At 41.6% G+C, this 13,245-nt stretch overlaps 1 protein-coding gene and 1 long non-coding RNA gene across 6 annotated transcripts in view; one reads left to right on the top strand and one right to left on the bottom strand.

The window, feature by feature from the left end:
* The window catches only part of LOC103345879 (protein sidekick-1), a 694,014-nt gene that overhangs the window by 135,743 nt on the left and 545,026 nt on the right, over window positions 1–13,245 (bottom strand). For 2 of the 3 annotated variants that reach the window (XR_011380987.1, XM_070054500.1), the window contains one exon: window positions 11,286–11,424. Coding sequence is in view for 1 of the 3 variants with exons in the window: in XM_070054500.1 (XP_069910601.1) it covers window positions 11,286–11,424 (139 nt within the window). In the remaining 2 variants the exon portion in view is untranslated. Of the gene's footprint in view, window positions 1–2,236; window positions 11,425–13,245 lie in introns of those variants that run through there. The other variant, XM_070054499.1, reaches the window with a different exon arrangement.
* Window positions 1–13,245, top strand: part of LOC138843061 (uncharacterized) — a 28,886-nt gene that overhangs the window by 11,584 nt on the left and 4,057 nt on the right. For 2 of the 3 annotated variants that reach the window (XR_011380994.1, XR_011380993.1), the window contains one exon: window positions 11,199–11,334. The exons of the other annotated variant lie outside the window; for it this stretch is intronic. This is a non-coding gene — a long non-coding RNA (uncharacterized lncRNA). Of the gene's footprint in view, window positions 1–11,198; window positions 11,335–13,245 lie in introns of those variants that run through there. 3 annotated transcript variants of the gene reach the window in all.

The following is a 13,245-nucleotide window of genomic DNA, read 5'->3' as shown; positions in this document are numbered from 1 at the left end:
AATACATGATGTTGTGCATGGAAAAATCTAAACACTCCACCAAAAAAATGGTTCAAGATGAAAAACCAATTCAGTAAAGTTACAGGTTACAAAATCAACATACAAAAGCAGTAGCTTTTTATATGCTAGCAACCAACTTGCCAAAAATGAAATCTAAAAAGTAATCCCATACACAATAGAGACAAAAATAAAGCACTTAGGAATCAATGTAACCAATTAAGTGAAAGATATCTACAATGATAATTCTAAAATGTTGAAGAAATGAATCATCAAGGACTCCTAACATGGAAAAATATAACTTGCTCACGGATTGGAAGAATTAGTATAATTAAAATACCTGTATTAATTAAAGCAACCTACAAAATAAATGAAATTCCTATCAGACACCAATGACATTTTTTACAGAATGAGAAAATAATCCTAAATTCCCTAAGAAATCACAAAATATCAAGAATAGCCAAAATTATCCTGAGCAAAATTTAAAAAACAATCAACTTGGAGGCATCAGAATGCCTGCCTTCAAAGCTTACTACAAAGCTATAGCAATCAAGGCAGCATGATAGTGGAATTTAATTAATTAATTCATCAATCCAAACAGGTAGAGACAATTGATTTTTCATGGAAGTGCCCAGACTATACAATGGAAAAAAGTATCATCTATTCAGTAAGTGGTGCTGGCAAAACTGGATGCATCTATGTAGAACTGAATATTACAGTACTATAAAAACTGAAAGCCTGTTATTAGTATCAAAATCATTGCAACTGGAGGACTTCATGCTCAGTGAAATTATTCTGATACAGAAAGACAAATATTAGATGTTCTCCTTTATATATGAGAGCTAAAATTTTCTTTTACGAAAAAAGAAATCAGGCAACAACAAAAGAAAAACAGAAAAAAAAGTTAATGCCTGTGTATATCAGTACTGCTGCAAATATAGTTTTGTTCAACTTTCTTTTATATCTTTATCAAACAAATTCTTAAGGATGATATACTACTATAATTTTAATAATTCATGATCATTTTAAAATTTACTGTGTATTAGTGTGTGGGGAGCAACTGGGAGCAACTCGGACTAGACTAAGTTACTGGAATTAAGACTTATTCTATGCATCTGCTCTCCCACAATATGGCGCTGGGAGAGGAGGAAACAGCTTCTACACAGCTGCCTCCAGTTCAACCAATAAACTGTAGGACCTGCTCCTGATTGGAGGAGAGCAGTGTACTCGGCGTGTGGGTAGCAGAGTTGGGATTGGTGGAAGAGGAAAAAAAAGGAGGAGAGAGACAACATGCACCGGGAACATCTATCTGAAGGAACACCTGTGCAGCCCCCGAGAGAGCCGGCCGGTGGTGTGCCGCTCCCCTGCGGAAGTGGGGAAAGTGGCAGGGGGCCCGCCCCTCCACGGAGGTGGAGGGACGTAGCCAACCTGGGAAGAACCAGCAGCAAACCCGGGGAGGGCCGAGCAGACAAAAGAACAGCGCAGGGTCCTGTGTCATTCCTCCACGAAGACGGGGAGCGACATTAGTGTAGTAGTCATTTTTATAGAAACCTTTGATTTAATAAACATAAATCTCATAAGTACAACTTTTGGATTACAGCAGTTCTTCCCCCCATACCCACCCTCCAACCCGCAAACCATCCCAACTCCTACCCCCTCTTCCATCCCATTCTCCATTGAGATTCATTTTTAATGATCTTTATATACAGAAGATCAATTCTATACTAAGTAAAGATTTCAACAGACTGCACCCACACAGACACACAAACTTTAAAGTACTGTTTGAAGACTAGTTTTACCATTAATTCTCCTAGTACAACACATTAAGGACAGAGGTCCTACATGGGGAGCAAGTGCACCGTGATACCTGTTGTTGATTTAACAATTGACACTCTTCTATTTGACATCAGTGATCACCCTAGGCTCCTGGTCATGAGCTGCCAAGGCTATGGAAGCCTCGAGTCCACAAATTCCAACATTATTTAGACAAGGCCATAATCAAAGTGGAAGTTCCCTCCTCCCTTCAGAGAAAGGTACTGACCTCTTTGGCGGCCCTTTCTTTCCCTGGGATCTCACTCTTAGAGACCTTTCATGTGGGTGATTTTTTGCCACAGTGTCTTTCTTGTCTTTCCATGCTTGAAATGCTCTCATGGGCTTTTTAGCCAGATTCGAATGCCTTAAGGGCTGATTCTGAGGCCAGAGCACTGTTTAGGGTAGTTGTCATTCTAGGAGTCTGCTGTGTGGCTTGCTTCCCATGTTGGATCATTGTCTCCTTTTTAATTCTATTACTTTTTTTTTTTTTGACAGGCAGAGTGGACAGTGAGAGAGAGAGAGAAAGACAGAGAGAAAGGTCTTCCTTTGCCATTGGTTCACCTTCCAATGGCCGCCGTGGCCGGTGCACTGTGGCCGGCGCACTGCGCTGATCTGAAGGCAGGAGCCAGGTGCTCCTGGTCTCCCATGGGGTGCAGGGCCCAAGCACCTGGGCCATCCTCCACTGCACTCCCTGGCCACAGCAGAGAGCCGGCCTGGAAGAGGGACACCCGGGACAGAATCCGGCGCCCTGACCGGGATTAGAACCCGGTGTGCCAGCGCCGCTAGGCGGAGGATTAGCCGGCTTTTTTTTTTTTTTTTTCCTATCTATTACTATCAGCAGATGCTTGGTCTTATTTAGGTGATCCTTTTTTTGGTAACTTTTATTTAATAAATATAAATTTCCAAAGTACAGCTTTTGGATTACAGTGGCTTTTTCCTCCCCATAACTTCCCTCCCACCCACAACCCTTCCATCTCCCGTTCCTTCTTCCATTCCATTCACATCAAGATTCATTTTCAATTGTCTTTATATACAGGAGATCGATTTAGTATATATTAAGTAAAGATTTCATCAGTTTGCACCCACACAGAAACACAAAGTGTGAAATACTGTTTGAGTACTAGTTATAGCATTAATTCACATTGGACAACACATTAAGGACACAGATCCTACGTGGGGAGTAAGTGCACAGTGAATCCTGTTGTTGACTTAACGATTCACACTCTTGTTTATGGTGTCAGTAATCACCCCAGGCTCTTCTCATGAGTTGCCAAGGCTATGGAAGCCTTTTGAGTTCGCCAACTCTGATCTTATTTAGACAAGGTCATAGTCAAAGTGGAAGTCCTCTCCTCACTTCAGAGAAAGGTACCTCCTTCTTTGATGGCCCATTCTTTCCACTGGGATCTCACTCCCAGAGATCTTTCGCTTAGGTTTTTTGTTTTTGGTTGTTTTTTCTTTGTTTGTTTATTTTGTTTGTTTGTTTGTTTTTGCCAGGGTATCTTGGCTTTCCATGCCTAAAAACACTCTCATGGGCTCTTCAGCCTAATCCGAATGCCTTAAGGGCTGATTCTGAGGCCAGAGTGCTGTGATCTCTTTGACACTTAATGCCATCTTACTAGTTAAAGTGATCAGTTTAAGTTCATAACTGATCATAAAGATAGGACTTTTTTTGTTTGATTACTTTTATTGCCCTTGCCTATATTCTTCCTTAATAGATGAACTCTTTATTGAATGGAATATAAAGCTCTTATGAGGTAAATTTAAAAATACACTATTTCAAAAATAAAAGATTTTAAAAGAATGACAAGCCCTCACTTTTTTAATTTCTGGTTTGTTAAGAATAGTGTACAAATTAAAATGTCTCTGTAGTGATTCTCAAAAACCAATAAAATCCCAAATATGAAAAAGCTTATCTCATATTCATTGTATTGCTCTGATGCTGTTCAATTTCACATACACACATGAAAACATACTACCATTTTAGTTTATTAAAGGAAATAATCTAAAATAAATATCCATCACCAACTTAAAACACAGCCAGGTAGCCCTTCGACTGAGCATGACAAGAAAAGAACAGTTCAGTTATTTACAGGTTATGTTTTTGCTTGTATTAATTAACCATTTTCAAATACCATAATATTAGTTGTGACATTAATCATTTAAAACCCCTTAACTTTATACACCAAGTAACATGTTGGTATTTTTCCTTAAATTTCATCCACAAGAGTTGTACATATTTATGGGCTAGTGTGACATTTCAATACTCATATAAAATTTGTACTGATCAAATCTACATTAATCTTTGGCATTATTTTATGGACAGAGCCTTGGGCTCCTTTATTTCATTTTCTAATAAAAGATAACAGATTACTGTGAGCTACACACATCCCCGTGCATGATCCTAGGAAATGACTCAGTAATCTAAGGCTACTGGGATAATCATCCGTAAACCATTTTTTCCACCTAGTTTTAATATTGCAATTGGTTTCAAAAGCAAAACACGGAGAAACAATAAGGGGGAGGGGGGAGGAGAGAGAGAGAGAGAGAGAGAGAGAGAGAGAGAGAGAGAGAGAGAAGATACCACCCATCTAGTAGTTCATTACCCAAATGTCCAAAATACTCAGGGCTGATCTGACCCAGGCTGAAGCTGGAAGATGGTCTCCAATGTGGTAGCAAGAATCCAACTACTTAAGCCATCACTGGCTGCCACTGGTATCCTGAGCATTGTCTTTCCCACCATGCCAAATGTCTACCCTTCAAAAAACTGTCTGACACACCCTCATATAGCCCTGGCTTCCAGAGGAAGAGGCCACAGTCCCCTGTCTTGACCCCATCACTGCATGGTCTCCTACTCCCAAATCACTACACATGCCAAGCTCCTGCCCAACTCCAGCCACAGCATCTGGTTTAATGGATCCAACTGAAGACACTGGGGACCCTGGCCCACCAGGGTTACCAAACATGCAGTCACTGGACGTAAAGGCCCACATCTGAGGCAGAAGCAACCTGGATAACCACATGTCCAAAACTGAAACTGTATCACTGTTACACCACATATTAAAATCAGCTCAAAATGAACTGAAAGTCCATACAGAAGATCTGAACACTTACAACTTATAAAGTAGAAAAGTCCTTGACATCAGCCTCAAGAGTGGTTGCTTATGTGCTAACAACTAAAGCACAGAGAGCAAAAGCAAATGTAAGGAAATGAAACCCCAACAAACTAGTAAAGCAAAGATCAGTGAAATGAAAAGGCACACCAATGGATAGGAGGAAATATTAGCAAACTGGATGTGTGATCAAGGGAATAATACAAGGAAGGCATACCACTAAGCAGCAAAGAATACAATTTAAAAAGGACAAAGGACTGAATCAATGTTTTCCAACAAAGACATACAATGTACCCTGAGGGTATGTGAAAAAGTTCTGAACATTGCTATCATCAGCAAAATGCAAATCAAGATGACAATGGTTATTATATCTGTTAAATGGCTACTATTAAAAAGTTAAAAGATAACAAGTATCGGGCACAATGTAGAGTAAACAGAACACACACTAGTGGAGGGAATGTAAATTGTGCCAGCCATTATGAAAAGCAATATGGAAGTTCCTCAAATGAAATTAAAAAAGGAACAACCTTTATTAGCCATGAATCCAAAAGAAAACCACCATCTCAGAGAACTGTCTGCACCCCCACATTCACTTCAGCATCATTCACAATTCCACGATATGGAAATAACCCAAATCTTTGTTGATGGACCCATAAGGAAAACTGGGATACACACACAGTGGAATCCTCGCCAAACCTTAAAAACAAAGGAAATACTACTGCTTGTCACGAGATGGATCCAAAAGTATGGAACTACAGGACATTACAATGAGTGAAACAAGACACAGAAATAAGAAATACTACATGAGCACACTTACATGTGGAATACACAAAAGTCAAACTAACACAGTCAGAGAGCAGGAAAAATGAAGAGATGTTAGTCACAAGATACAAATATATGGTTATGGTGCTGGAGCTGGGGTGTAAAAGCTTGAGCCTCCACCTAGACGGCCAGCATCCCCTATGGGCACCAGACCGAGTCCCAGCTGCTCCACTTCCCATTCACCTCCCTGCTAATGTGCCTGGCGAAGCACTAGAAGATGTCCCAACGGCTTGGGCCACTGTGCCAAAGTGGGAGACCTGGGGTCCAGCCCTGCCACTGAAGACATTTGAGGAGTGAAATAATGCATGAGATGAGATATCCCTCATCCTCTCTCTCACTCTATCTTACTCTCTTTCCCTGCTGCCTGCCTTTCTTTTTTTTTTTTTTTTTGACAGGTAGAGTTATACAGTGAGAGAGAGACAGAGAGAAAGGTCTTTCTTCTGTTGGTTCACTCCCCAAATGGCCCCTAGAGCTGGCGCTGCACTGAGCCAAAGCCAGGAGTCAGGTCCTTCCTCCTGGTCTCCCACGTGGGTTCAGGTGCCCAGGCACTTGGGCCATCCTCCACCATCCCGGGCCACAGCAGAGAGCTGGACTGGAAGAGGAGCAACCGGGACTCGAACCCGGCACCCATATGGGATGCCGGCACTGCAGGCAGAGGATTAACCAAGTGAGCCATGGCACTGAACCCTGCCTTTCAAATAAATCTTCTGGGAAAATACATACATAAATAAAATTTAAAAATTTTAAAAACACTATAGGAGTGATAACTTTGTTAAGTAGCTTCATTGCACTACCCCTTTCATAGTGTATGGTAAGTACCAGGAGAGTCGAAAAGTTTGTGTGAAAATGCAATGTAAAGATCAGACTCATATCGAAACACACATTGCATGCCTTGAATATATACAATTTTTGTTTCTCGGTTGTATTGTAATAAGGCTGGAAAAATAAAACATGCAAAAATAGGTTCCTATACTTAAAATGCAAATAAAAATTAAGGAACTTAGGTTAATATTGTGGGGTTTTGGTAGGCTTCATGGGAAAGAAATGAGTTTTAAAACATTCATGATTGGGGCTGGCTGGCACTGTGGCGTAGTAGGTGAGGCCACCAAATGCAGTGCCGGTATCCCATATGGGCATCGGTTCAAGTCCCGGCTGCTCCACTTCCAATCCAGCTTTCTGCTATGGACTGGGAAAGCAGTAAAGGATGGCCCAAGTCCTTGGGCCCTCGCACCCACGTGGGAGACTTGGAAGAACCTCTTGGCTCCTGGCTGCGGATCAGCAGAGTTCTGGCCATTGCGGCCAACTGGGGAGTGATCCAGCAGATGAAAGACCTCTCTCTCTCCCTCCGCCTCTCCTTCTCTCTCTGTGTAACTCTGACTTTCAAATAAATAAATCTTAAGAAAAACATTCATGAACTTGACTAAACTAAATTTCAGGCGGTTTATATCTTGAAAATAAAGATTCAGGATTTCTATCAAGAGAATATTTAAGACAATATCCAAGTAACACATTACACTGTCACCTCACCTCCCTCAGACTGAAAACTCAGAAATAGAAAATAAAAGTTAGTATATCTGAAGGAAACCAGGAAAGTGAGAAGTGAAATTAGAATTATAAATTACCATATGGTATTCTCCCACCAATGGGTGTACATTCCTATATGCATGTAACACAGTTACATATTACAAGCAGGTTGAGAATTCGCCCAATTAAACCATGGAACTGAAAAGGCAGGGCCTGCTTCATCAGCATGTCACCAGTGACATGGCAACTGGACCCAACGAAAAAGAGTACGCTCTCTGCTGTCCAAATTCTTGCTGGATTTCACTTGAATTTGTACTTTGTAAATGAAGGCTGATAGGAAGATGGGGCAAGTGCTGGGGCTTGGAGCCAGGGGGCTCATGCATAGTTTGATCTCTCACTGACTCACCGGGACAGGTCTTGGTCACAGTCCTCAGGCTCACTGCCCTAAAATGCCTTCCATTTCCCATCACTGGTGACCACAATGGCCCTTGGTTCAAAGCAATAGTTGGTTGTGGGCACATTATGTTTTGAGAACACACCTTTGGGGAGGCACCATGGTAGTTTTTCACCTAAACTCAATCTAAATTCCTAGGGTTTCCATATTTAAATGCATGACAATTTTTAAACAGCCCAATCTGCATTTTTCAGTTCCTACCAGGAGCTACACCTTATGGAGTTAGTTCTGTCAAGTTTTAGAATTTACACTTTCCTATAGTTTTCACAATGACATTCTTTCAGCTTATTTTGTAATCACAGGAAAGGAAGGAGGGAGGAGGGCAGCATGCTGGGGAGAGGAGGGAAAGGTGAAGTATCACTATACTCCTCAATCTGTGTCTATGAAACACATGATATCTGTTCACCTCTGTATAAATAAAAATTATTAAAAAAAGAAATTTAGCTGTGAAAACTGCAAGAGGAAATAAACGAACCAAATGGAGATATCATGTATTTAAGTTGAAGAACAAAGCAAAACATGGCAATACCAAAATATTAAACCAGGATGCTCACAGCAGTATGGCAGGGCCTTCCCCGTGGAATGAGTAGCAGTACAGGCCTACGGCATCTTAGTCACCAGGGGCTGCAGCCTCTGCCAGGGTCAGAGGTGCTCACGCTGCACTTGCTTCACTGGATCAATAGGTGGCAACGTCTTCACTGATCAGGTTGCTTTAGAACCTATTTTCATAAATGGCAGGACCCCAGTAGATATCATGAAGTATTTTACCAGAAAACTGTGGGTCCCATTACATTTATCATATTATCTCTATGTACCTCAAAAATTTAGGGTCTGCCAAGAATTACTCAAATTCTACCTGCACAGAGCAGAGGGCTATACACCATGAACATTAGTCTACTACAAGAATATCTCTTGGGGACGGCACTGCGGCATAGCAGGAAAAGCTTCTGCCTGTAGTGCCGGCATCTCATAAGAGCACTGGTTTGAGTCCCCACTGCTCCACTTCTGATCCAGCTCTGTGATATAGCCTAGGAAAGTGGAAGATGGCCAAAGTGCTTGGGCTCCTGCACCCACAGAGAGACCCAGAAGCAGCTCCGGGCTCCTGGCTACATATCAGCTCAGCTCCAGCCATTGCGGCCCTATGGGGAGTGAACCAGCAGATCGAAGACCTCTCTCTTTTTCTCTCTCTGCCCCTGCCTCTCTGTAGCTCTGCCTTTCAAATAAATAAATCTTTAAGAAAAACCTTTCTTTCCCCATTTGACACTCACATGTCATCTTCCATAGTAATCAGGTGGGGAAATCAAGCAAGGTGATCCATTAGTGTAGGAGGAGTTATCAATCACATAGAGCTCAGTGTTTGCTGAGGCAGTACTTTTAAATTTAACATCATATGTATGAAAATGTTTACAAGGTTTAAATGTCTTTGAAAGCAGCACTCTGAAAACTACACATATACCAATTCATTGAAGGATTTCCTGGACTCCATGCCTGTTCTCTCACTACAGCACTTCAGTAGAAAGCTTTATATTTGCAATACTGAACTGCAAGTCACAGTTTTAGTTTCCCCATACGTAATTATAGAGGCCTACATAACTCACAAACACAATTGTATAGAGGTAACAAAGGCATTGTTTGTAGAAAACTCTTCACCTAGTTTTCCCCCATAGATATGACTTTAGTTAAGCAGAGGAAAAGCATCTTAAGATGTTTGGCATAAACCACTCTAATTTTGGAATTTCCTCACAAAGTTTCTATATTTTAACTTCTTATTAGTAGTGCACTAGTAGTTGCTAGCCTAGGCTTTTTGTGGGAGATGCTAAAGTTTCATGGTAGTCACAGGAACAGAGGTTTGTGGAAAAGGTGACAGAACTGAGACGCAAAAGTGAAAAGCAAAAGAATCACATATTCATGTGGCTTTGAGAAGGGTGTAGGGACCAGACAGCCTTTGAGATGCCTGGTGATTGTTGTCAGAGAACATCTGTGGACTGGGAGCATGAGAAAACAAAAGAACAGATTTTTCTTGGTTTGTTGTGTGTGAGGGCAAATTATGGAATCAAGGAATCAAGTTTGAAAATAGCCAACACGAGAAAACCATGGGCAATATAAATAGGTCAAGCTAACAATGAGAGAAAGAGCCAAGACCTTCCTGAAACACGGTACAGAGATAAGGCTGCCTAGGATGAGAAGACCAGTGAGAACAAACACATAGACTGAACATGGGGTCATTTCAACTTCTGGATTTGAACAATCAGCACTAACAGGAACACCAAGAGTGGATAATGAGGAAACTGGAACATCCACGAGGACGTGCACCAAGGAGCTGTTTCGGAGTAGTCACTGGTCAGCATCTCATAAGATGAGGATCAAGGAATGATCCTGGGATATCAACACAAGTAACTGCTAACCAGAAGGAAGGGAGACTTAATTCACCACATACTGTAAGAACCAAACCACAAAACACAATACCTACGGATTTTGAAATTTTGTGTTGTTTAAAACACAGGACAAACAGGGATTTCAATTCACCAACCGATGGTTTAGAACCAATTACACGGCAACCAGAGTGGATACTGCCCAGAAACAATGCCCCTGCCTTCTCAGACCTAAAAATGGTCTACAAATATCATAATCCGAATGATTTCAGAATTTCAAAATCGAATTTAGAAGTAAAAAGAACCTGTATTGAGTTATTCAGAACCTTATAGTTTTATACCTGAAACAAATATACTTAGGAAGTAATGCTACCCTCTCAAAATTTCGGTGCCATCCTCTGATGATAAACGGAGTCCCCATATTCCTAGTTAATGCAATAGTATGACTGGGATATGTAAATTTTACATGATATGTCTTCCCAGATAACCACACTCATTAACACAATACAACAATGTATTCCTCAGGAACTTTTTCATAAAATTAGGGAAACACTGGATATCACAGAGGCAGAATTAGAATTCAGTGGGGCGATGACAACAATGTACAACCATCTTTTTGGGTTTAGCAGTCAAAGTTATTACTGCTGTGTTGGAGAACCTTCAATGCAAACTGAGAGAAACTATCTTAGCAAATTAGGAAAAACAGGAAGCAAAGCCTGTGAGCAGGAACTTCCTTCCTGGATGACCAGATCCACTTTCTCAGCTCCTATCCACTAAGTAGAACTATAAATCCAGAAAATAAAACAAGAGACCTGGAAATCAACACAGTTGCTGGGCATCTTAATTGCCCACCTATAAGAAGATGACTCACCTGCGGGCACCTGCTGGTTCACCCATCCTGGCATCAGAATTCAGCCAGGTAGGCTCACACCTCCTGGAACTGTCTGTGATACCTCCGAGCACATATACGGTTTACAATATACAATTTAAAATCTATTTAGAACATATGATATGAAATTTATAATATATAATAAAAGGTTATCATATAAAATACAGTATTCAATTTATAACATACAATTTATTCTTCCCTCCCCCTGGCTCCTGAAGGCCCACGTGTCCCCTGCCTGTGTCCAGGACCGGCATATGATACGCACAAACATTTCAAGAAGACTCACCAGGCGAGAATGGACAAACCTGAGGGTCCTGTTGAATCCACTGCCACTCCTCCGACACCGGCAGCCCGGCCCTTCCTGTAGGTGTTGCTCTCGGCTGCTCACCTCCTTGTTCTTAGGGCCAGGGCTTAGCACATGCTCCAATGAAGAACTCCACGGCGCTGGACACCAAGAAGAGAAACGAGAAACAGCAGCACTGAGCACCCCTTTTATAAACTTGGTATTTAATAGCATACATCATTTCTGGTCAGATTACCTGCAGGCTCCAACCAATCAAAAAACAAAGACCAAGCCCACGCAGGGGTGTGGCTCCAGGCTTCTCCTGGGCTCCTGCTGTCTGTCCCCAGTAGGCAGTGAAGCCAGGCGCCAGCGCAGTGGGGCCACAGGTCAATTGTTTGCTTCACTTTTGTCATGGAATTTATTCCACCATTCGATTTAAAATTTGACAGAGTTTTTCTCTTTAGGTACAATACATACTCTTCTGCTTTTTCTCCTTAGAGTGTTCAAATAAAGTGAAATTGCTTTTATAGGACTCATGCATTGGGAGTGGTGGCTGTTTTTCAACTACTAGATTACAGAAAGAAAACAAGGGTGGGATGCTGGCATTACAGGTGATGGCTTAACCCACTGCACCACAACACTGTGGTGTAGTGGTGACTCCTGCGGTGCCAGCATCCCATATAGGCAGCAGTTCGAGTTCTGGTACTCGGATTCCAATCCAGCTCCCTGCTAATGTGCCTGGGAAAGCAGCAGAGGATGGCCCAGCTCTTGGGCTCCTGGCTCTTGGCTTAAAAATTTGCTCTGTGGGCCAACGCCGTGGTAAAGTAGGTAAAGCATCCCTCCGGCAGCGCCAACATCCCTCATGGGTGCGGTTCGTGCCCCCGATGCTACTCTTCCAATCTAGCTTTCTGCTTATAGCCTGGAAAAGCAGCAGAAGATAGCCTCACTTCTTGGGCCCCTGAAACCATGTAGGGGACCTCAAAGAAGCTCCTGGCTCCAGCTTTTGAATCGGTTCGCCTCTGGCCATTGCAACCATTTGGGGAGTGAACCATTGGACGGAAAACCTCTCTCTCTGTAACTCTACCTCGCAAATAAATAAATCTTTAAAAAAGTTGCTCTATCTCCCACTGCTTTTCAGAGAGAAGGTGGATAAAAAGGTGCTGTGCGCTCTAAATCCATTTGACAAAAAGGACTAAGATAATCTAAGATCAGGAGCAGTAGTAAGCAGCCTTTGAACCACAAAATAGAATAAAAACTATGTTGCTTAGCACACCAAGTGTTGGTCCACTACTACTCAAAAGCAAAGCATTTCATCCTTGTAATTATGCTCACACGACACACACTTATATACCCTAATGGTTGCGAAATTTTCTTCAGAATACTCAAGACTTTAATTTTTAAAGAAGAGAAAATGCCAGCTTTGATAAAATGAACATGCCTGCACTCGAAGGGAAAATTAAACCTTTAGAAAAAAAGCAGTGAAACCACCAGATTGTGAAAAGAGTATTTTATCCACCAGGAAGTTTCTGAAAGCTGTTTTCTGTCATAAACAAACAAGGTGCCCAAACTCAGGACTGAACAACACATTCTACCAGTGCCACACAGCCACGATACTAAATTATTGTTCTTGCCAAGGCTTCAAATAGAGGGTACATTTCTAATTATGCTGGGTAAGCTCCAACTCCCTCAGTTTTGAGCAAGCAGAAAATTGTAGTCTAATGCTGCAAGTCTATCAAGTTCCTAGTACCACGGGTTCAGTAAGTTATAACACACGTAAGATGGTGAATTTACTGATGACCAAAGATTGCCAAAATGACTTTTCACATACATTCCCTCAGGTTTTTAAACAAAAGGCATTTTAAAGTTGCTATAGCAATATAAAGGGAAAGTAAAGAATGACCAATCACACTGCCTCTGTTAAGGTCAGAGATGCTCTGTCTCACCTGCATTCCTTGTAGGCTGAGTCTCTCAAACACAATTCT

Source organism: Oryctolagus cuniculus, chromosome 12 (assembly GCF_964237555.1).
Source record: "Oryctolagus cuniculus chromosome 12, mOryCun1.1, whole genome shotgun sequence".
In the NCBI taxonomy this organism is placed as follows: Eukaryota; Metazoa; Chordata; class Mammalia; order Lagomorpha; family Leporidae; genus Oryctolagus; species Oryctolagus cuniculus.
Note: the sequence above shows the minus strand (reverse complement) of the source record. Positions and strands in the feature narration are given on the sequence as shown.